At 38.5% G+C, this 24695-nt stretch overlaps 1 protein-coding gene across 1 annotated transcript; it reads right to left on the bottom strand.

Annotated features, from left to right (window-relative positions):
- Window positions 1-1315: 1315 nt before the first annotated feature.
- LOC134045338 (embryonic protein UVS.2-like) lies at window positions 1316-13989 on the bottom strand. The gene is made up of 11 exons (XM_062495067.1): window positions 13921-13989; window positions 13735-13759; window positions 12708-12845; window positions 11274-11391; window positions 10511-10689; window positions 6816-6897; window positions 5759-5886; window positions 3923-4038; window positions 3279-3504; window positions 2097-2215; window positions 1316-1546 (listed from the first exon to the last, which is right to left on the bottom strand). Exons 1-11 carry the CDS (start codon window positions 13987-13989, stop codon window positions 1316-1318), a joined length of 1431 nt encoding a protein of 476 aa, XP_062351051.1.
- Between the last annotated feature and the right edge of the window lie 10706 nt (window positions 13990-24695).

Genomic DNA, 24695 nt, shown 5'->3' with positions numbered 1-24695 from the left:
TATGCCAATCTAAATAGTGAGCCAAATTAAATGAAGGAATACTTTTTATAGCCAGAAGATCAGAGCTTGTAAGAAATACAAATATTTGTTGCCTGCTGTGCATGCACTTTCCTGCCATGATGCAAGCAAGCTCCAAACCCTGATGTCCACAACTTATCATTCTTCTGTGGGTGAAAATTAACAAGTGCTTAAAAAGCAAAACATTACAGATCTTAAACCCCTCTCCCCCGCTACTGCTACAAAGTCATCGTAATTCAAAATTTTCTTGGCTGCACCAGGAAAGCAAATTGGCAATTTCTACCGGCTTTTCTTCACAAAGACATAATCTCAGCAAAATCTTTTATTATTCATTATGTTTTGGCATCTCCCAGTTTGGCACTAGCATTAACGAATACATCAAATCAAGGCAAAGTGTTAGGTGTCAATTTCTTTCTCACTCCAGCCATCTCCTTAGAGAAGGATGATTTCTGTCTACAGACAAGGTACTTCACGCCTAAAATGCTCTCCAAAGAGAACATTCAGTGGTGTTTGCATTAGGTTTTCAGGCCTCATTTTTAAAAAATATTTTGGTAACACCTTATGGATGATTTCAATACCTGACTCACGCCACAGCAAAGTTACAATAGGTGCTTCATTCCATTCCCTCTCCCTCACTGCTTGTTCCTGCCACTCTTTAGTTTCATTAGTTAAATCTGTTCCCTGACCTGGTTCATCTCAGAGAGGAGTAGTGCAAATCTTTGAGTTGAGGTACTGTATGTCATACCGTACTATGACACCACTTGTTCAGTGTCAAGTGGTGATTTCCAGGCTAAGCTCTGGTGTGTATATGAACTGTCTAACTGATCTTGGCTTCAAAACATACATAAATGTGTCTGAAGATTTTTCTGTAAGCATGTTGGAATGCACATTAAGGTTGGGTAATAGCATTTGCCAGAATACAGTTTGAAGTTGCTACGTAGCTGTGTTCTGAATTTTTTTATGGGCACAGTTTCTACCACTAGAAGTTCTTGATGCTTACATAGTTTCAGCTCTGCAATTGTGTCTGGCCATGCAACACCAGCAATAATAATACTATAATAAAAGTATACAGTCACAGACAGGAGCATCCTACAGGCAGGAACATTTCTGTCCTTGATTCACCATGGAAATTACAGCATGGTAGATGTAAAACTAAGAGTCAAACTTCATGCTTGTTAAAGCTATCAGGCTATATATGTTTTTTTTTTTCTGAAATTGGTGGCATATTCACTTTTACCTGTGGCTAGCTGGACTCTTACTCTCATTCTGTGTTTTTGAAACTCCCGCTGTACTGTACTTACCTAGCAAATGTATAACTCATCACAAATCCAGGCAGCTCCCACACTAAATCACTGTGGAATTCAACCAGCACAAAGTTACCAGTAGAAGTAAAGTCTGCAACCTTCTCTGTCCCACAATAAGGGCCAACTGCAGGTGATGTAGGGCGGCTTCCGTCATGTATGAGCAAGTAGTCATAGATGCATCTGTCACTATATTCCAGCTCAAAGGATAACATTTTGAGAGATATCTGGAGAAAATGCAACCAAAGCACTTTGTTTCCAGGCTGCAGCCTTTTCTCTTTCCCATTTTTTATCAATGAAAAATACTCTAAACTCCTTGTGTGCAGGCTCCATCTTTTATTCTGTGTGTGTGCCACATTCTGATCCCATATGGCAATGCAAATTAGTAGCAAATTATTTGCTTAGTTCATCAGTATTTGGATTGGAAGCAGAAGCAAGGGGCAAGATTGATCTTCTATGCTTCACATTCTTTCCTCTAGAGAAATATAAAAACAGCACCTGTGTGATGTTTCAGTGTTCTAGTGGGAGCTCTTACCTAGGGATTATTTTGAACAAAGCCTTTGGTACAGGCTAGATTTATAGAGTTCACTTGCATGTGTAAAGCACCTCAGATACCAAGATCCAGCATAAATTCTTAAAATGAATTTTTGCTTTCAGATTTTTACTCTGAGAATGTCTGCTGAAAAAGTGACATAACAGCTCTTGTTCCTCAAGGAAAACAGAGGTTTCATCAGAGAAGAGTGATGAAACCCATAAATGAATTCATCTGTGCCTTACCTTGTATCCTGCTGGAGAAGTGATGACCCAGAAACATGCTCGGTTTTTGGGGTATTTACTGGGGTAGTTTGGGGAGGTGATGACTCCCTTTGAATCTCTGAAAGTTGCTCCACAATTCACTGAGGAGTAAAGGAGAAAACCAGATATATTAACAAGAGCATGTTGTCAGTAGAAATGAGCTTGCTTACACCCTATTGTATTACTTCTTCAAGAAAAAAAGTGCTACCATTAAAATCTACTGCTGAAGTACTTTATTACTCCACTTAGTATTTGTATCAGCAGCTGTACTGAAGGAACTAGAAACATGTCTGATAAACAAAAAAGCTGTATCTGACTTTCCAATCAACTGTTACCATATTAGCATAGCATTCTGATGGCACTAGCTGTCGTTCAGAAAAGAATCAGCTCAAGTATTCAAGATTACATTATCAAGCTAGATGTAGTGCTTTCTAGAAATTACTCCATTGAATAAAGCAAAAAGAGTAAAAATAACACTTTTCTAAGACTTCTTCAAATTATGCTCTAAAGAAGTTTGGATTTTCAGTTGAAATAAGGCAACTTTCGGCTACTGCCTTCTTGCTGAAAGCATGTCACAGCACAACAGAATTTGGTCTGGCAATCCAGAATGCATTTGTGTATTTGCAAAAAAGACACCCCTCACGTGACTACAGGAAGCACTGTGTTTTTTGTACATAACAAAAGCTTTTAATTCAGAAAGTCTAAGGTACCCAAGGTCAGTACCTCTCCTGCTGCAGAAAATCCCGTAAAACCTTGAATAATGTCTTGCCCAAATACTGGCTTTGCATCTCATTGGTTGAGGTCTCTTGTTGATTCTGAAATCTTTGTGCTCTTTGGCTGCACTGCTCCTAATAATTTCAGTCATTGCATTGTTCTTATTTAAAGACATTGCTCTGGAGGTATGAAGAAGCCTAACAGAGGCTCTCAGAACAATGTGAGTGAGATCTCAGGATAACTAACATGACACCCATGCAACATCCCGTTTCCTGTTTCCTGTGAACCTTCAGACACATCATTCCCTAACCTTCTGCACTTCCAGTTGCTGTGAAAGTGTGAAGAATGACAGCCAAAAGACCTGCTCTGTACTATGTAGCAAAAGTTTTCAGTTCTTCTGTACAAATACTGCTAATGCTGTTCTCCAAGCTTTGTAAAGGATGCTCATACCTCTGTTGTAGGAGGCTCTGAATCCTGTAGCTGTAATGCTCTCATCACTTGCAAACTCTACCAGCATTGTCGATCCAGATGCCACTAAGGAGGGCAGTGGACCCTTCCCACAGTACTTGTCCAGCAAGACAGGGGAGCTCTTGCTGTTGCCATTGTAAATTTTTATATAGTCAGAAGAACAGTCCAAGGAGCCTTGGAGATCAAAAGCCTCAAACTGCAGGAAAATCTGGAGAAAAAAAACACACGAAAGTTGGGTTTGATGTTAAACACAGGGAAAGTCTCAAACCATCTACCTGAATATGAAGTGAACCTTCATATTCATTTTACTATCCATGTATTACTGAAACCTTACAAAGAGCACAGAATTTTACTTAGCTGTCCTATTACTGAGATTCCAGAAACTGATGTTTCACTACTGCTTGTCTTTGAAAAGTCATCCAATCTGAACTGGATAAAAATGGAATGAAATAATCCCTTCAATAATCTTAATTCTCACAAAAATTATTGAGACTTTCATTCACTGCATAACAAAATAAATGTCTTGATCCATGAAACTGACTCCCAGGTGTTACTCATGGTAACAAAATAATGCCGTGTAGCCTGGTTACTGTGGTTCAAACCTACTTTCTCCTAATAAAAATTACCTTACTTCGACGGATGCGGATCAGCCACAGACAATTGCTGTTGTTCGGGTATGGGGATGGGTAATTGGCAGAGGAGAACGAGCCCTTGGGTTTAGGCAACACAAAGCTACAGCAATCTGAAGGAAAGAACCAAACAGCCTTGAAGAGAATGAAAACTGCACACAAATATTCCCATAATTCTTGACAAGTCTCTCCAACCATTTGCAGCAGTCAGGCTTATATACATTAATGATAATGCTTACAACTGTATTGTTGTTCCTGGGGTAAAAGTTATTGAAAACCTGCAAGTGAAATAAAGGCAGTTAAGGTACTTACCTGTTTCAGCTGCTAATGTTTTTTTTAAAGACAATAGGGCTTTGCTCATATATTTTAGTTTACTAAAAAAAGCCTGCATCTTTTGTGAACTTCCTTAACCTCAATCACAGAAGTACTTTCAATGACAGCAATACATCAATTTCCATCAGCAACTGTGTGCATTCATAAGTGTACACAAAAATCAAGTTTGAAAACAAGATTTTGTCAAAGTAAAGAGAAGTAGTCACTGAGGTAAAACCGTAACAGCACTGAAGTCAACCTACAGACTTAGTGACTGATATACAAAGCCTGATATCATCTGACTTTTGTCTTTCCACATGTTCATTTTTTTTGCATTTTATATAACTCCCCAAATTACAAAATGTGAATATATGACATTTTTCTCTTGCTTCCTACTTTTCCTGAGACAACCAGACTTTTTATGGGTTTTTTTTTTTTAGTTCCTGAGTTTCTACATTTTTAAAAAATTTAATCCCTTTCTTCCAAAACATACAGATCTAATTATGAAATTACATAGTAATGGTATTGAAGTGTGATTCATTCCCAGCCCCACTGTTAAGAATAAATATCACTAAATACTTGTTATCACTATCTTTAAGACACATAAATTGTGAAGTTGTCTTATCTGCAGTTGCAAGTTTGGAGGAACCACTCTCAGCAATGATTTCTGTACCTAACAATCAAACTGAAAGAATGCTGATTCTTTCTAAATCCTAGTTATTTAACTAAGTTCTAACACAAGAGCAGAATTTAGTACACTAATATTTAGGTCTTGTTAATACTTCCTGCATTTTTGGTGGAAACTAATTGAATATCATCTCAGAAAAGTCAAATACCATATAAATCAATTAGCTTTTGTCCTGGCAGTTAAAGCAAAACCCGTGCAGTGCAGGAGAGCAGTGCAGTGATGTTGTAACTGTTTTGTGCATCTTGGCTGAAGTTCCTGTTTACAGAGGAATGCTAGGTATATCTAGACCTTAAAATACCAGAAGGATGAGTTAAGAAATGGATGTGGCAAGAAAGTAGATATCTATAAAAAATGCCTATGATTTTCTCCTCAGAGGTGTTCTGAGCAGGCTGAATGGCACCCATGCTTACAGCCTTGCAGTCATTTTGTAATTAAGAGAAATCACAAAAGATGGCACTGATGGCACTACTGATGCACATGACTCTAAGCTATACTCATGCCTGAGGAGAGCTTACATGCTTTGCAACCTTCAGAGCTTTCCTGAAATGAGAATTTGACAGAGGCAGCAACCATGAGTTCTCTGATGGATTTTGCTTATCTCAAAGAGCAGGGATTAGGTGAGGATAACTTAAAATGAGAGTGAATTATTGCAAGCAAATTGTCCTTCCCAAGAAGGCAGCAGTTTGGCAGGGACAATTCTGTTTCCTGTTGTAGGGTGAGAGAGACATAGTGAAGGGACTTGAAGGGACTCTGGGCTGCTTTCCTTTGGGGGTTGTCTGTCAGTGCCTACAGACATCAGCTGTATTCACATGCCTTCTATCTACAGCACTTACTGCACTTGTAGAGCTTGTTGATTTTAGCTACATCCAAGTTACTCAGCCCTTCTCTCTGCCCAATAGGTATAGAGGGGTCAGGAACTGGTACAATAGTTGGTTTTCCTGGAGTACTGGAGAAATCATACCTGTAGAAAGAAGGAAATCACATTTCTAGATTGCTTTTTGTAGACAGGGAAGTTCTCTAGCTGCATAGTCATTTTTCATGTAGCACATGAACAGAGTTTTAATGGAAATGGACAAAAAGCTTCTCAGAGACCCGGTAGCCTTCCCTGAACAGGACCAGCATGGCAGATATTTGGTGTTCAGCAGGTGAAAGCAAGCAAGCAGAAAAAACTGCTCTGTCCTGAGTGAAAAGGCCTTTCACCAATGTCCAGCAAAATGGACCAAATCCCATCTTCCTGGTTCCTGAGGCAGAGGAGAAGAAATAGTTCTGTCTCAGTTACTAATTGCTTATTTGCTATCTGCAACTTCCTTCCACTAGTCCAGTTTTATTTAATGGTTTTGTTCCAAAGTTGTTACTTTCTTGTGGAAATAAAGGAGAAGGTACATGATACAAGCTTGCACATTATGGACTAAAGTGCAGTCTTAGACAGTGTTTCCATATTAACATAAGGCAGCATACAACACCTCAATGATATAAAAAAAATCCATCTTTCTTGCCTCTATACTTGAATGTTGTTGTCTATGATCAGTTGCTACTGTGTTTACAAAATAATTTAAACTTCAGAACTGGTTTAGATCAGTGATTCAGTAGAGTTAGACTTTGGGCCACAGCCATGTCAAAGGCCTTTAGCAAGAGGCAAGAGTACATTGGAAGAAAATGTTGTCCTATGTTTTGTTTCTATCCATATCAACTCTGTTTTCCAGGAATCCTGCTGACAAAGGAAGTATGCTCATCCTTAATTATGTCCACGCACTCAATTTTAAATGAACAGTCAAAAGAGCAATGAGCAAAAGTCACTCCCTGAACAGAGCAACAACTTCTTCCTAGATCTGTGCAGAAGATCTGAAAGCTGTTTGCTCCTTTGAAAGGATATCTCAGCAAATAACTTACGCGCCATAGTGCATCACTGAAGAGTAGTCATAGGGAAGGCCCAGGTTTTTGGAATTCATTTTTCCAAAGTTCCCTCGTTCCCCTGTAAGGTAGGAAAGCAATATTGCAGCCAGAACAATTATTACTAATAGTACATTGCCTGCTGTCATAATCCAGAGAGTAACTTAGGATACTAATACGTGTTCTTATGAGATCTTGGATCTATCAAAACCACCAGATGTTTTAGTAGGTTTCAGAATATAAAGTTAATCAACTATGTTTTTATATAATCACTGAGTACATCCTACTCTTCAAGCAAAAGTATTCCTCTGTCCATCTTAATTAGGGTGTCTCCAAATACATTTCAATGCATTATCTTGAATACTATAAGATCCAACCCATGTCCCCAAATCTGCATCTATACCTTGAGAGGGAAACCTGACCGACCACCTAGATGAAAATTTCAGAGCTACACATGCGTGATGTCTTGCTGAGTCCTTCCACCACAGGGTTCTAATGTCACAAAAGAAAGGAATACAATTTCCCTGTTACTTGCTCAGAGCCCATGCTACTAGACATGTTCTGGCTTTGTCTCTGGTCAAACCCATCAGCAGTGACTAGAGTAAAGTGATATGACTGACATGAAGCAGAAAAACAAATTCTGTCAGAACAGCTGCTGGTCATCTAATCACTTTTCATCTGTTTAGCCTTAAAAAACCAATATGATTTAAGAAGGTGTTATACTGATACAGGGCTGGGGCCCAGGGACAGAGACTGGATTTCATGTCACCTAGCTTTTTTTTCTCCAAGTTAGGCACTGAAGCTATTCCTCAAGGCTCCCAGGACAGTCAGAGGAGAGGGGAAGAAAGAGAGACACAGTTGGAGGGAGTTTCATGTGAAGAAGGCACTTCTTTTTCTCACTGACTGGAGATCATGAATATGAATTACATGCTGGGTCTCTTCTCCATGGTAGGACAGGCAAACAAGCACTGTCAGAGCAGGGAGCTGAATGCAGCCAGCCTGGCATTAAGCCTGGCCTTAAAGTCCTAGCCACTGAGCACTCCTTTCAAGTTTTGTACCTTCATTACTGTAACTACAAATGTGGTTTGTGAAGCACAGACCATCTGGACAAGAGTTGAGAGTTGGACATCCTTGAGATCTACGCAACTCAGCTGACAGGCTGACTCGGCCAGTAATGTCCTTCAGCACTGGTCCTGGGCTGAGGGCTAACAGATGCAAAAAGAAGATTTGACATCCCAATTAATAGAAAATTTGGGGATAAACATGAATTTGGAGCTTTCCATAGCTGTAAAACTCAGTTAAGGCTTAAACTGTTTCTCAACAGCATTGGCCTTCCTGACTCTGTTTTAATCTCAGCCCCTCTTATCTGCCATACAGACTTCAGAAAGAATTATCAGCAAGTGTGCAGCTTTTTCTGAGGTGATGAACAGAGAACACAGTTCAGACGTGGCGAAACACTGAAGCATATGGCTACTGTTTGGCACAGAAGTGCTTTGCTAAATTAGTTTGCTAAATAAAGAAAAAGTGACAGCATTCTGGCTGGACTGAGGTGCTGCCAGCAAACTACTACCTATCTCATCACATGCCAAAGAGATCTGGCCGTCTAGACCTGCACATGTTTGGGGACCTACCCCATCTCTTCCACTTTCAAAAAAGAAAAAAATCTGCCTCTGACAGAATGCAAGTGCAATGACTCAGAAGAGCTGAATTGGAAGCTATGTCTGAAGACTCTGAATATATTTTTTTTCCCAAAAGTGTAGGAAAAACAAGCTCAGTTTCAAGTAGCTACATGGACAGCAACCAATCAGGCTGCATTTTGTCAAAACAAAGAAGCAGGATGGCTTCCAAGGTAAATTGCTGGATAAAAACAAAACCCAGGAAACATTCACAATATGAAAGTCCTGGAAGGAGGAAAACAGCTTATGTGAGAGAGCTGAGATACTGGAAAAGATCTTGAAGTCTAGTTCTGCACCACCAAGGTCAGCAAGAGCTCTGCCATCAACACTGTTAACAGCAGCATGGTTTTTACTTTACAGTCCTCATGAATATAGCTCTTTCTCCATTTCCTTTTCCCCGCATATCTTTGCATTTTTTCCCTACAGTGCTTGAGCTGCACACTCTGTATTCCAACTCCCTTGCCACACCAATAATCTCATTCTCTACCCATGGCAAACACTCAAAACACCAATGATATACCTCATCTCCTTTGTCATAGCCTTGTCCTCTTTACCTCTTCCCACTCGTTTATCATTTCACGATACTGTGCCTGAATCAGAGCTCGGTTACATCTGTATCCTTCAGGAATTATGACATCTGAACCTGTGGAGTTTCCTTTGCAAAACTAGTGTAAGATTATATGTGTTTAGTGTATATAACTTCATGCTTTCAACTTCTCTTTCCTAGCACATCCTTTGCTGACATTTCAAACATGGCCCACCCTTGCTGTACAATGGCAAACAACTCACAGCAAAAAAAAAAAATTACACCTTAACACTAAAGCTGAAACCTCAATAAAGAACAACACAGATGGAATTTACTTAGGATATCATGGGAATAGCTGAAGAAAGTTTGGAGAACAGTGTGTTAGGAATTTGCAAAAAAAACAATCAAGTTCCATCTGGAGAAAAAGATGGATATATTTTTAGCTGTGCATGATATTGAGTAGCTGAGTATCATATTTGTTTTACAGGCTTAATAGAATTTGGTATTCAATTGTCCAGCCTCATTTACTATTATTTTCTATAATGAACTAAATAGACCATTGTATTTTTGTAATTGTTATGGATTACTCCTCAGCTCTCTAACAGCTGTCAGACAAGTGATTCCCTGTATACTTTCCTCTGGTATTTTCCTTCTATGTATACCACTTTCTCACTTTCCCTTGGATCTCTTGCCATTCTCTCTACCCTTTCCTCCCCAGAGCCTGGAGCCCTCCTATATAATGAGCCTATGTTCCCAGCACACAGATCATGGGCACATGCCCAAACTATTAGTTCTGCATTCCTTTCTGTAAATAGTATCCACGTGTTTTTCCTCTACAGAATTACCACTCCTGATTGCTCCCTATGGCTTCTTCTTTCCATGCGTATATGAACCTGTCCAGGAGAAGGAAATAACTGCAGTCTTTCCTCTCACATCAAGCCAAGTCCCATAATTTTGCAAATGCTAATGGTTGCATGTGTTTCCAATGCCTCCACATTGAGCCCCTTGTTCATACACATTTTATGATATGACCATTTCACTCACTGCCAAGATGCCTAGTGCTGCCTTCCCCTATTTCCATGGCTTTCCCAGGACAGAATTGTTGTGTGATTCCCCAACATGATCTTGAATGCCACACTTCACCCTCCTCAGTTAAGGGTCCCATAGTCTTGCCTCCTAGTCAAGTCTTTGCAACAACATTTTGTAATCCTGATGATGCTGGTATTTTGGGGTCTGGGGTCAAGATGGCAATCAAAAGAAAAATACAGAGCTAGTTTTAGGCTGCATCTTTCATATTGCTGTAGGTGTAGCCACAGAAATTCCCTTAGTACAAACATTGAACAAGAAATTCCATCACACGGAATGTGCTGCTGCTGCTGCTGCTGCAATTCAGCCAACATTAGTCATGGTTCTTATTTGCATTGTTGTTCACAGGAGAAACATTCTCCTTTAACTGTAAGTATATATTTTCTCTTAAGATTTAGTGGACATACCTGCCACTATGTGTTCCCACATAATCTTGACAAACCTATCCCGATCACTCCGTGCTTGTTCATGGATGAAACCCAGTGCATGGTTCATTTCATGCTGAATTGCTCCTTTATCCATGCAACCATTTTTCACCAGGCCTACTGCTTGACGTCCTCCAATCTTTCCAAAGTAAGACCAGCAGCTAAGTATAAGCAATCAATAACCAAAAGGATCACATGTAGCAAATAAAAATATATAGATTTATTGATTATGTCACCAAGGTTCTTTAGATATATAGCCACAGCAGGGGGACATGCAGTCACTGGCATGAGATATCTAGACTTCTGAAAGCTGCCAAATGACATGGTGGGAGGGAAATAAAGCCTTTGTGATGAGATGGCAAATTTTAAACCAGTAAATTGCCTATATCAAACTAAGGCAAACCAGTATAAAGTGTTAAGCAAAGAACCTGAAACAATTATACTTATTTAAATTTTTAAAACAGTTAAGGAAAATTTCTTGGTTTGGATTACACCCTGTTATCTTTAAATCCACACACACTTTTATTCCTGCAGCCTATTAGCTGATGTAACTACCAGTATACCTAAAGAAAAACGAAAAATTGCAACTTCTCTCTAAATCTTTACTGCTAGGATGAAACAAACAAACAAACAAACAAACAAAAACAAACAAAACAAAACAAAAAAACAATTATTTAAATCCAAAACCAAAAATAATCTGGAAGACATTTTGAGTATTTGCTCTCTCTGGAGATGGAAAGCTTACCTCTGCCCTCGTTCAACATAAACATAGTCTGTTTCTGTAGTGCGATTTACAAACTGCACGCAGGTCAGTGTGGAGATCTCTTGCAAAGCATCAACAATCCAAGACCTCTCAGTTATTGCTAGAAAGACAAGGGGGAGCCAGGAGAAATCTTTCTTGGTTAATCAAAGACCAAGGTGCATTGATGGGGTGCATTCCTTCTAAACTTCACAGCACCCATTAGCTCTTTATCATACAAGCATAGTAAAAGAAGGGCACTGAACATTCTGAGATCTTCAAACTGATTGGACTTTTATGGGGAAGTATAACAATTACAGCTATCCCATATGCCTATTATTTAGGATTATTTAGGAGACAGCTGATGGAAAGCAAAATATTTGCACTGTTCCTTCCATTAGACAAAACAGAAGAAATGAGGCAGTTTCAGATACAAATAGTTGGATTGAAGTATCCCAAGTGAGCCAGTTGATTGTAGTTAAGCACCAAAACCCTGTTTTGTTTATCAGAAAAAGCAAATGCCTGCCACAGCCCCCCTGGAATCACTTGAGACAGCCAAGGCTCTGAAGATCAGTGTTTCTGTTCAGGTACCAAATAAAGATCAGGGTGTTTATCTACTTTGGAACAATTTGACCTAATTTGGCTTCCTCGGTTATGACTCATCTACAACTGATGTGTATCTCAATTTCCTAATATTTAAATTTTGGAGAGAGGGAGATAGAGGGAATAACCCATACCTATCTGCAAGAGTATATACTGCAGTTCTGGAGGCACATGGGCAGAGAAGCAGTCTAAACACAGACATTGACCTTTCCTCAGTTCCTTTCCCTGAGGAAAGGGAATCAGGCTCAGGCTGTATTTTATTTCCATGTCATTTTCTCTCAATGTAAGATCTTTGAAGAAGGGTCTGTATGGAATTCACTCCTGCAGCCATTCGCACAGGACAGAGCTATTGACTGACTAGAGGGAATCAACAAAGGAAAAAATATCTCCAAGGGTTTTTCCTCCATTTTTGCCTCTACAGGGGTTCTAGTGTGGGAATATTTCTATGAGAGATTTGAAAGAAAATTATAGAGTTCAAAAACATGTTCCTAATGGTAATTTTGACAAAAATACATTAATAATGTGAACAAATTATGCCTCTTCTAATGTACTTGTTAAATATCAAAGTACATTGTAGCTAACAGGAGCAAACTAATATTTGAAATTACAATTAATTACCTGACTATTGGCCGAACTAACCACATATTTTAGTGTGATCTGTTTGGGGTTTTAGCCAAACTTCCATGGGGCAAACAGGATGGAAAAAGAGACATATCAATAAATTCTCACTTGTGCAAAGGTTGCTTTTATTGCATGCCAGAGAAACATAAAATAACAGGGAGTGCTGGGACTGGAAAATCAAGGCTAACTTTAGAGCATCCATTTGCATACACTCACAGAAATCAGAAGAGATGTTAACTGGAACCTTGACCAGTCCATCTTGTGACTTGGGCCATAAACAATTGTCACAGTTAATTGCACTGCGTCTCCCTCTTCTCAAGAGGATGTCTCCTTCATACACAGCTATTTCACTACCTGGCAGGTGCAGAAAATAAAGAACATACAAGGCACTGAGAAGGCAAATATATGTGCAGAAAAGGAAACCAACTAACCAAGATTTTGCATCTTCAGAAATTTCTTTCACTGAAGTTCATTTCCTAATAACGTGAGAAAGGATTAGTATGCTAAGACTGGTTGGGTCTGCCTTGCTTCCTGAATAGAAAAGTTTAGTATTAATATAAATGTCATAGTGCAGCTGTGATCAAGGTTGTGACTAAATAAACTTTAGCTTAAGAGGCTTTGGGAGCTTTCAGAGGGGGATGATAAGTGTTATAAGTCATTGTTCTCTTCATTAGAGCTTGTGGAATTAAAGAAAAATCACAACTGACCTCTGTAAAAATAGGATTAATCATACAAAAGAGATTACTATTTTTATCATGCATATTGAATGTATGCAAGTTATTAATTTCCAGGTTAACTGTGAATTTGACATAAGACATTGTGATGTGCTCCTCAGTTCTGACTCTAAAATACTGGGAATACATTTCTCACAGACAAAAGCTATCGGTTTTTAGGCAAAAAAATTACAGAAGTCTTAGGTATAGCAGACTTTAGGAAAGTACCATATATCACATAAGAAAGGAAAAAAGTGAAAAATATCTGATTTGCTAGGGCTACATATGGAAAAGAACATTTCATGTAGGAATTGTTCCATAATTCTTCTTAATTTCTTTATTGCAGCAACATAAAAAATCACACTGAATGTGACTTTAAAACACATTTAAATTCTGTGAATTGTCTTCCACTGATGGTGGGGCAAAAAAAACTAAACAAGAAAAATATATCAAATGATGATATTTAGGTATACAGATGCAGCTCCTCCAAAACCTGTAATTACTTATATAATAATTACAATCAAACTCACCTAAGTCATTCTTTCTTGTAGCTATCTGGAAAAAAAAAAGCACATATATTTTAGTACATGCTCATCTCCATAGCAGAAACATTCTATCAAGTAGAATCACAGCAGTAAGAGCTCCTAATAAATTTTAAGATAGAACAACTCAGCAGCAGCAATGTAAATTCTCAACATCTCAGAGTAGGGACACACCTGGACGGGTTTACTTAGTGCAAAGCTACAGAGAAATGCTAAATGAATTGGCAGAAGAAAGTACTTCATCTTCAAATTTCCAAGATGATTTTCTCTGCTCTGCAGCTCACTTCTCAAAATTGTGGTTAGTTCACTTGGGGCAGGTTTTATGGGAAAGCTGTTGTTAACAAGCGTAACAAAATTAGATAACAAGAAGTATTTTCATAAAACAAACAAGCTGCAGGACCTCTCAAGAGAATTTCCAGGCTCTCATTTCTTATTTATCTTTTGAAAACAGAGGAAGTGGAGCAATAGGAAAGAAAATTCAGTAACCTTAAAGTGACTCATCTTTAATTCTAAGAAGAAGCCATGAGCTGCTGCAGGTCCCCTCGCTACTGACCAAGGGACAGGATATCCGGCAGCAGTCTGTTTGCTGCAAAACTCCATCTTAAGGAACTCTTTGATCCATCCACACTGACTATCTGTAATAGTAACTCCTTAGTTTGCTGCCAGGAGACACCCTGCCCTGCAGAGCCCATCTATCTGTTTGTCCCCTCTGTGCATAGCTCTTAGCCAAGCATTTCTGGCCAGAAGAACTAAAAATCTGTCGGAGTCACAGATGAATCTGATTGTTGACAGAAATTGTTTTTCCAACATGGAAAAGCATTATATATTCATATAATATATATAATTAATATATAAAACATTTCCAACATTATATATTGCTATGTAATCATCGCTGACAGAAACTGTATGTCTTTCTGGTGTCTGCAAATACATAGAATCACCAGGTCACAAAGTTTTGGCTTCCCGGCTTCTTGGAAACCCTCCTTCTTTTGATGTCCATGAATAGAAACAAGGCTAGAAAACAGGCTGAATCCTAGAAAACTCACACTGCAAGAGTAAGCCAAAGAATTAGAATATTCATGCTAAAGCTACCTGAACATCACCATAGGCAGGCAGATCCTATTTTCTTCTCCCAGTTTCAGCCCCTACACAAATACTGAGGAGCTATAAAAAATTGAGAAATGTATAGAAAATCTTTACAGTAAAGATTTACTGTATCAGATCTTCAAGAAACAACAAAGAAAATCTTTGACATTTCCTGACAATAGGACATTTTGAGGAACCTATGTGGTTCACAGCAAATCAAGATGGAAAGTGCCTTTCTAGAGAGATATCTGGGCTGGTCCTTTGTTTTTAAGGAGTGTTTTGCTATGAAAATTTTAGCTGATATTATGTAAAGCTTTGCTACTAATATTTTAATTTTATCCTACCTATAGTTTGCTCCTCAACTTTCTAAAACATTCCATGTTTCTGAGACTTCCACAATTTATCTGCATTTATCATTTCCATGTAGAAAAATAATGAGATGCAGATAAAAAGGACCCTTTTTTCTTTGGCTCATTAGAGGATGAAGTTCAGAAGTCTTCATTAGTTTGTTGTATTGTTAACCAGAGCTCCTCCAGTACAGTTCCAAGCATCCTCTCTGTCTATTCAAGATCAGGCTCAAAAGAGAGACAGGAGTCACAGGAGAATAGTTCTGCTGCTACACATCACAAATGACAGAGGAGAGAACAGAAGTTATTAGGCAATAGAAGGAAGAGAACAAGACCAGATGACTGTTGAGAGCCTGCACCTGGGTCTCTCCAGGTGTGCAGCAAGCAGAGATGGGAGGGCCCTTTGAAGTTTTGCCATACAGTTTTGCATATTTATTCCATGGGAAAAAAACCCAACTCAAATCAAGAGATTAATCCCATGGTTTAATTATTTTTCCTGACTGCCAGAAACAACTGGGTATTTTTCAAGGCTAATTTATAGACTGAAGTCTTGTGTCACTGATAACACATTATCAGGAGCTGTCTCATAGATGCAAATTTCCTTTTTGATGCTGCTTGTCTACATTATCTGTTTTGATATTCTACCAGAATAATGTTCAGGTCTTGGTTTCATTATCTATCCTAATAATTTGACTACACAGCTGTAACTTGCTTTACTTCTCCCATATGCCTTTTCTTATATTGCATTTGACAGTTCTCATTCTAAGCCACACTGTCCTTGATCTGCCACATATTTTATCACTGCTATCTGTTAGAAATTTTAATATTTTATTTATCACATTTTTGGGGATACTTACTTAGTTTCACCTTTATTCCATGACAGAGAATGGACACTTTTTTCACCATGTAATCCAAATTGCTCTTGGCGAAACGTTAAATGACAAAGTTAGGAAAAACAAACACCTGTAGGTGTTTAAGTAGAGGGTTTTTACCTAGTTCTGTTTCAGTAACAGGTATCATCACAAGCATTAAATATAGTATGTCCTATTTTTTTTCCATAATGAGAAAGTAAAGAGGCATTTTCCCTGGCTAAAGCATTTGAGTGAATGAACGTATGAAAGATTCCCTTTCTGTGAAGGGAAACAAAATTCAGGAGGGTGAATGGCCATGTGATCATCTAAGCATCCAGTGGAACATCACATTAAAGCTCAGTTCCTCAGCTATTAACTCAAAGGTTATGTAGGCAATTTCTAGTAAACAGTTGGCATAACTCAACTGTGTGTTCACCTTAGGCAGCTTATTACTTCTGAGGAGGAATCATAGATATTTCTACATGTTTAAAGAGGCCAGCTGTTCTTACTACATTAAAAATCCTAATTTTTAAAGTAACAATTATAGAAAGCATTGCACTTACTACATGACAATTCTTTTTAAGGCTGTTTTGAGCAACTCTGCATTTAGGGAGAAGTCAGATTCTGTGGAAGAGCATTTTAAAATTGTAGCCATTAAATGAAGCCATTATACTACACTATAATGGGCTGAAAAGTGTTAAACAATAAAAATATACACAAAACTTCTTTGTGTTTAAAATAATGATATTTAAGAGTTAACTGTTTATAGATATTGTGTCTTTCAGGATGCTAGGATTAGTGCAAGCATGCAATTCATGCCTCATTAACTGATTGAGAGAAGAAAATGAGCTTTCCTGCTTTTCAGTTGTCAGTCAGTTAATCAGTTTAGAATAATTAAATCACTGACCTTCATCAAGTGCAAAAGTGTTTTGGCTTTCACAGAAAAGGTCAAAATCACAAAAATAAGATTTAAATCTGGCCCCGAGTCCTTACTTTGTCCCAGCTACCAGGCAGCAAAAGCAAACATTCATAGGAAAGCTTTTGAGCAAAGCATACACTTCATAAACAAAAACTTTTGAATGCTGGTTTTAATATAAGTAGTCATTTGAGGTGTATGTTGCAGCATTTTATTCCACTGCATATATTGACGTATTTCCACATTTTAGGTATGTTTTTAATTAAGAGGAAGATACATTCTTTAAAAGGAAAAAATCACCAGTGTCAATACTTAGCTACTGCTCCTCCCAGACCTCCTGCAGCAGTGTGATCTCTGCTTTTTTACCACCACTAATCTTTTACCTTTTCAGTGTCAGAATGATACCATAATGTTAGAAAGGAGAGGTGCAAGTCAAAAGACTTTGCACTGGAGATAACGTCAGGGGTCAGTGAGCCTTAACCCCAGATGCCTAGTGACAAGAACAAGCTGAAGCATTTACAGCACAGTCAGTTTTCTCTGATTTGCGGTAGCTGTAAGCTGAAGGCAGCTTTACTATAGCTTTTGAACTTGATGCACTTTGGAAAGTTGGGTTCCAAGAGACAAGCACAAAGGTTGTTTTCAGTGTTTGAGTATCTACATACCCAAGGACTGAGCCACATGGGACTGGATGGTCTATAGCTTCCCTGGTTCTTGTAAAAGCTGGTCTGAAACCAGTGTCTAACTGCAAACATCCACTAAAGTATTGTCTTATGTTCAGACACATAACATAAGTCCTGAATTAATGCTGCTCTCTAGTGGTTTGCCATTCGTGCAAGTGGGGACACATTTCCAGAAATAGTCAGGAATGCCCCATCAGGGCTCATAGTCTGTTTGCTCCTTTGATCCCTGTCTCAGCAGGGACCACTAACTGCTTCCTGCAGAAAATGCTTACAGGCAGGAAGAGTCTGTCCTGTAAACTGTGCTGAGAAGTGATGCATCAGTTTTAGCCTGAACCACCTCAAAACCTTGGTTTAGCTTTTGCAATTTGTGACTGCAGTACACAGCTCCTCCAGACACTTACAGATTATACAATACAAATGCCACAGTATGTTTCTGAGGTGCTTTGATGGCCCATTAGGAAAACGAGCTATTTAACCGCACCATTTTCTCTAAAATATTATAAAACTTTGTTTTATTGATGAGTCCTCCTAGGAGCTTTTACTGCAAAACCCAAATAATCCTATTCTGTTCTAGCTCCACTTCAGCTACACAGCATAGATGATTATTATCCCTTTCCTGATTTGACTTGAGATTCAAGACAAATGGGCTAGAAGGCAACAGCCAGAAAAGGGCTACTCTGTAAGGGGGGCTCCCTAGGAGCAGTGGCTAAAAGAGTCTCTCAGTATCTCAGCACAGCCAGTTTGATGTGAATTGTATCCAGAAGCTGAAGGCAGAGATGAAACTAAAGACAAGAACACAACATAGCTCCAAGGTCCAGGAAAGAGACCAAGACTAGGCCAAAGATACGGTATGGAAGAAATGCAATCGCTCATCCTTCATCACTTTTAAAGGTTGATTGCACTTTCCTGTAGCTCTGGCACTGTGGTGATTTAAGCAGCACTTACTGAGCTCAGTAGCCAAGCAGTTTCATGTGTGAGCTGCCTCTGAGCTCCTGGGTGAGCCTCATCTGCTCCCAGTAAGTTGTTACTGTTTACTGCGCTGATTTGTGCTAAACCCCTTTCTTGTCAGCAGTGATATTTTCTCTGAGACATTCTTCCTAAACATGAGATTTCCTCAGGTCAACTCCTATACGGAATGTTTTATCCCTGTTCTGATCTGTAGCACATCAACCTAAGGGATCCGCAGTTTGCTGCAGTAACCTTATATTCTCCTTTACTACTTGTTTTTCCACTGATTCTATCAACTTTGATTGACTTTTGTTGGTTTGGTTTTTTTAATTCTCATTTAACCCATGTTGTATGATGCCATTTGTCAGAATTTATACTGCTGTTTATTTTCACTGCTCAGATCTTCCATTTTTATTTCTGCTGCTTCCTGTGTCTAAGCTGTTGATTGTTGTATTTTTTACAATGTCTAGTACACATCTTATTTCCATTTCAGATAATGATATTCTTTGCCGTTTTAAAGTTTTTATTCTTTTAGTTGCTCCTTTTGTATATCTCCTTTGCTTTTTGGGAATCTTTTTAAAGGTTCATATTACAAGTGTGCATTTTTCAGGTCTTTCTCTGCAACCAGAATTGGGACTTTATAAAAACACAGAAACATATACATGTACATGCATTTCCACAGCAGCTTTCAGGGCAAGAAAGAGAAATGGTTTCATACACAAAAGATTACTTTCAGATGAAATTTCTTACTAGGTAAGCACTGAGCACCTGGGAGAAAGCAAATATTTCTTTCATAGATCTGTCAGGTTGAAACTTCAGAAATCAAATAGGTTCCATTTCTCCGAGTATTTGTAGGGACAACTACATGTTTTGGGACTACACTGCTAGGCTAAAAAAATGTCCAAAAAATGTACAACCATATAATAATGTTCAGAACTTTCTTAGCATGTCTCATTCAAATTATGAAAAATCGGGTGAGTAGCTGCATTTCATGAAGAAAGAAATTCAAATGCTGATGCCTGGAAAAGTATATCCAGTTCTCTCAGTAGCAGAAGAATGGGAACTGAGCCCCATGTCCTCACTCTCTATGCAGATTGCTACACATTCCTGACAAGCAGTATTTGGCAAAGGAACAGAACCTCCAGTTTTCAAGCATTCTCTTGTAAGCACTTACAAATTATCTGGGTGCTATTACCTCATTTCTACACAGAAATTAAGGTCAAACCTGAAACAGGGAAATCTGAGAACCTGCTGTTGTATTTTAGTGCTGGTTGATATTTAAGTCAGATATTTTAGATGCCAATGTTCTACTAGGAAAAAAAAATTAAAATTCAGTTGGTCACTGTCTTTCTCCCAGAGACTTAAAAGGAGCTGAAACTACTATATAAGGGTACACTGCTGTCTCTATCATCTGAAGAACCTCATGAACAGTAAAATTAAGATAAGGAAAGAAGGAAGAAAAAAATAAGGTGATAGAATCCGAGTTTGTTGTATTGGAGCCTGTGCTTTCTGAAGCTGTGGGATTGCCACAGCATTTTATAAATTTCTTTCCCTGCTACAGTGGAGAGCTGAGACCTTTAGCATTTTGCTTTTTAAATAGTTCATGTATTTTTCAACAGTTACTAGAATCCATACAACATGTGCCTTTATCTCCAGGGCAATGCTGGTATCCTATCCCCATAGCAGCTCTACAATAGGCAAACTGAGGTCTATTTTTTTTTCCTTTTAGAGCTATAATTATCAAGGCACAGCCCATTAGTGGAGAACAGTATGAAGGAGATGAAAGTTCTCTTTCATGGCAAGTAATGGTCCCACCACATTTCACTAGGCTCAGAAAAAGGATTAACAGTACGTGCTAATCCCCCCTTTTTATGCAGGCATAAAAGCATAAGTGCATAAAGGCAGAAGCACAGAGTTTTTCACAGGGGAAATGTCTCTTGCAAGCACCTAAGCACACAAACACTAACAAATATTTGCTCTGCAAGGGTTTTTTAAGAGTGTATGAAATCTGTAACAGGCATTTAAACAATCTGTGCAAAATACTTCTTGTGTGGTTTTGTGGTGAATCTCCCACCCCCACCCCCTCTAATCCACTGCTGTGAATTGGGTCTGAGATGGAACTGGATTCCTGTCAAAATCATGCCTATGTATTATATTATCAGCTCTGAAGCATTGCTGTCACCCACTTTGTGTGCAGCTCTAATTAAATATCAGAAATACACGAGAGTGCATCCTTTGACTAATGTACTGCCAGGCATTTTTTAAATATGTGTGCCCCCATCATTCCTGTTCATACAGCATCCCCAGTGCATGGTTTAATTCATGGTAAATTACTCCCTCTTTCATGCAGCTTTTGCTCCAACTAATTATCTGGGAGCCTCTGATCTAACTAAAGTACCTAGAGAATGAAAGACAGTCCTCTGGAGTTCATTAATCATCTGAAGACTGGGACTTGCTCTAACCTTAATCTGTAAGAAGTGAGTCAGTCACCTGTGGCAGCTTGCAATATCTGTATTGACTGAAAACTGCAAAAACTACATATGGATTGCAATTTACACCAAATAAGGGAACATATAACCCTATTCTTTGTTTATTACTAGCCATTCTGGGATTACATATAGTTGTTTTGAAGTGTTCAACACCCTAGACACCATTCCAGGTGCTGACATCTGCACTAGCCTGACATGATAGGCAGGTTGAACACACACCTACCTACCTCTGTGGATGCTGCCTGCGGGATTTTTTAGAATTTTTTTTTTTTTTGCCCAGTGATTGGACTTTCCTGTCAATATTAATGAGTACTGTCAGCTGCTTTTTGGTGGAAACTTGTTTTGTGCAGAAGGTATTGAATGTGGATAGTTTTAAAAGCTACACAAAGTGTGCCTCTGTGAGAAGTGAAGCATCTCTGGCAGTTACTGTGTCAATGTGGTAACACTGATTGTCATTTTTCTTTTTGCTACATTTTCCCAGGTAGATGGTCTCTGCCCGTTTCCTAGAGTTGCAGTTCAACAACACTGGCTCTGTTCCAGAAGGTGTCTTGGAACATTAATATGGATCTAATGCAAGGCAGTGAGTGGACACTTTTTGGATCAGGTTAGACAAATGAGCTTGCAGAGGGAGTAAGAAGGCAGGACAGGGACAGTTGGCTAAAGCTGCAGTGGACAAACAAATCTGGACTTAGTTACAGCCCAAAGTATACCAGTAGATCTTAGGAAAGTTCACACAGTGCCCAGCAGAGAAACAAGCCACTGATGTTTGTGTCTCATTTCTCAAAGAACAGGGGAAAGGAAAATTCCACTTACTCAAAAGGAACACAGAAGCTCAGCAGAAGGTTAACCAAGTCAATATTTCATTATGTCTTAATACTGTGAGGTACAATTTATGCTAGAATAAAAGCATATCTCAGTTCGGTGCTATTGGTATTCTTTCTGGACCACAGATTTTAGGCTTGAAGGCAGCTAGTTGATTTTTCATCCCTGTTGTCAACATTGAGAAGAAACATTACCCTGGAAAGGGGAGATCACACAATGGATGATAAATTCATTAGAGGATGCTGGCCAAAAGCACAGGTTATAGCAAACACCATAACTCTGCAAGCATTATCATATCAGTGTCTCCTTCCCATAAAAGAATTTACTGTCTGTGTAGGTGGGAAAAAAAAAACAAACTTAAACAGGTAAAAAATACCCTGTAAAGAGAGAAACCATCATATGAATTTTATTGTTCATGATAGGGGTGAATTATTATCAAGAGCCTTGTTCTGACATCCTGAGAAAAAAATCACTGGTGATTCCAAATGTCAGCAGAATCTGCTAGCAGAGCTTTTGCTGTCTGTACAGTTCCAAGTCTTTGGCATGAGTTCAAAGTAAAAATGAATCTGAAAATTCCTGAAATCTGGGAAGCTCATATGTGAATCTAGTTATGTATCCTGGCACTTTGGCAGAAACAGTTTTCTATTGCAAGACTTTGAAGCCTACATAAAAATTAAATTGCCTTCGTGGTCTACAACTAAAGGCATATGAAATACAGCAGCTTTGTTTAAGTGAAGCCAAAAGTTCAAACTTGCTTATTTCAGGTTTTTTTCCCCTCAGTGAAATTATCAAAACCTGCTGTTATTGCCAAACTCATGGCTTTTGACGAAATGCAGCTTTCAGTCACTTTTTAGGCTGGATTTTGCAATTAACCTCATTTGAATTTTAATTTTGGAAACCTATAAATTTAGATGCTTTCACAGTTTATTTAGTATGAAGCAATTTCTTATCTTATTTTTCTCATTGATTCAAAGTTAACCATATACTACATGAACAAGCTGTCTACCTTTATTATATTTTAAGGCTGAATGAAAATGAGTATCTTATTCATTCTGAAAAAAACATTAATTCTAATTAAGAAGAATTTTGTCCCCAGACAAAATAAAATTCTAGTTTGAGAGTTAAATAGATGGGGTATCTGATGCTTTTGTATTGTACTGAAACAAAAGAAAAATCCTATGGAAATTAGTGAGAATTTTGTATGATCTCAATGATGAAGTCCTAAATTTACTATCTGAATGCTCCTATTAAATAGATAGATAGATAGATAGATAGATAGATAGATAGATAGATAGTGCAACCATTATAGTTATGCCTCTGTAACAGCTCTTCTTACTTTATCATTTATGCCATCCTTGCAGGTTGTAGCATTTGCTACCTAGTGTTTGCAGGGATGTGCATGATATAAGATGTAGGTGAAAAATCAGGCTGTAAGAATCCTTGGTTGCAACAATGTGCCCATTTTATATACAACCCATTTTGTACAGAATCTCGCTAGAAGATGCCATCACTGTTGGTGGAAGTGCTTTGTCTATTTAATAGAAGCCTCATGAAACACCTCCTGCCATAATGAAATTGAATCCCATACTTTCTTGGTGCTCTGAGAAGAAGCAGACCATGTCGATTGTTCAGTGACTCCTCATATCATCTTCAGTCTATTTACTTTCTTGTCATGTAACAGGTTGGGAGAGGCTCTGTCACAGGCATTAAACAGCACGCCTCATTTAACAACGCTCTTTCAAAGAACTATAAAGAAACACAACAAAGAACCAAAAATAATGATACAATAAGCCAAGCTGTTGTTTGGAGCTCAGGATTTTACACAACTGAGCAAAAAGTATTTGCATTCAGATAAGTGGGCAGACTGATTACAGCTCTACAAAGTAATGGTTAAGTGCTCTATCTGTGCAGAAGGATCTTTGAGATCTGAAATGGATTTTAGATAAGAACTTTCCCAATATGAGGGGTATATGGTCACAAAATGTGCTGGATACGTGAGAAGTGTAACACATTATTATTTTATCACATAAACATCAAAATCTCTTCCTTCCATGGGCAAGACCCAGATGTTATATGCACAAAGCAATATGTCAAATACAGCTATAACTAACTTCAGAAATTATTAATAAATCTCCTATTGATACCATCCCCTAACAATTCAGAAATATGCTGACTATTTGTCTACACTTGATTCCATTCCTTTTCTTGATACCTCCCCTGTTTCCTGATAAAAAGACTTCCCACTGCCCAAGGAGAAGTGTAGCTTATCTTCATTGCATGCAACACCGAGCCATTCTTCTGCTTTAAAACATACCTGTACACTTTGCATGTAATGTTAAAATGCCATGTGAAACACTGGAATTTGCATAGGGGGAAAAACCCCTGCTGCATGTGAGCTTTTGGCATGCCAAATTCTTCTGCTTGAGTACCTTGGGCCCTTCACAGGAGAGGGCAGGTGGAAACCTATGGACTTCTAAATTCTCCTTTATATAACTATGACTCTGAAGATAGAGCCAAATCACAAGACTGTCTATGCTATTCTTGTTATACCATTAGGATGTAAGGGTATTTTAAAATGAATAGGAACTCCTTAAAAGGAGTCAATTCCTGACTTAGGCTGTTACCAGTCCAGGATGTAGGAGGCTAAGTGATGCTCCTTGTTCTGCCACAAATGTTTTCTGTGGCAGCTGATACCTTGTGCAGATTCCAGTGTAGGGTGGTGTTCAGGCAACTGACTGCTGTAGGTGTATAGCTTCCCTTGGTTTAGTTACCTCTGCCTTCAGCTGAATTTCATGCCAGAGAAAATTTGA

The sequence above is a fragment of the Cinclus cinclus genome, chromosome 6 (genome assembly GCF_963662255.1).
Source record: "Cinclus cinclus chromosome 6, bCinCin1.1, whole genome shotgun sequence".
Lineage (NCBI taxonomy): Eukaryota > Metazoa > Chordata > Aves > Passeriformes > Cinclidae > Cinclus > Cinclus cinclus.
The sequence above is the reverse complement of the archived record's forward strand: the minus strand, read 5'-3'. Positions and strand labels throughout refer to the sequence as shown.

Bases quoted from the DNA above. Each gene is read 5' to 3' on its own strand.
- LOC134045338 (XM_062495067.1), bottom strand. From the start codon at position 13,989: ATGAAGTACTTTCTTCTGCCAATTCATTTAGCATTTCTCTGTAGCTTT. The intron at 5,887-6,815 runs GTAAGTTATTTG...TTCTTTCTACAG, and splicing joins TCAGTGATGCACTATGGCGC to GTATGATTTCTCCAGTACTC. The intron at 1,547-2,096 runs GTAAGGCACAGA...CATTTTCTCCAG, and splicing joins CTTCTCCAGCAGGATACAAG to ATATCTCTCAAAATGTTATC.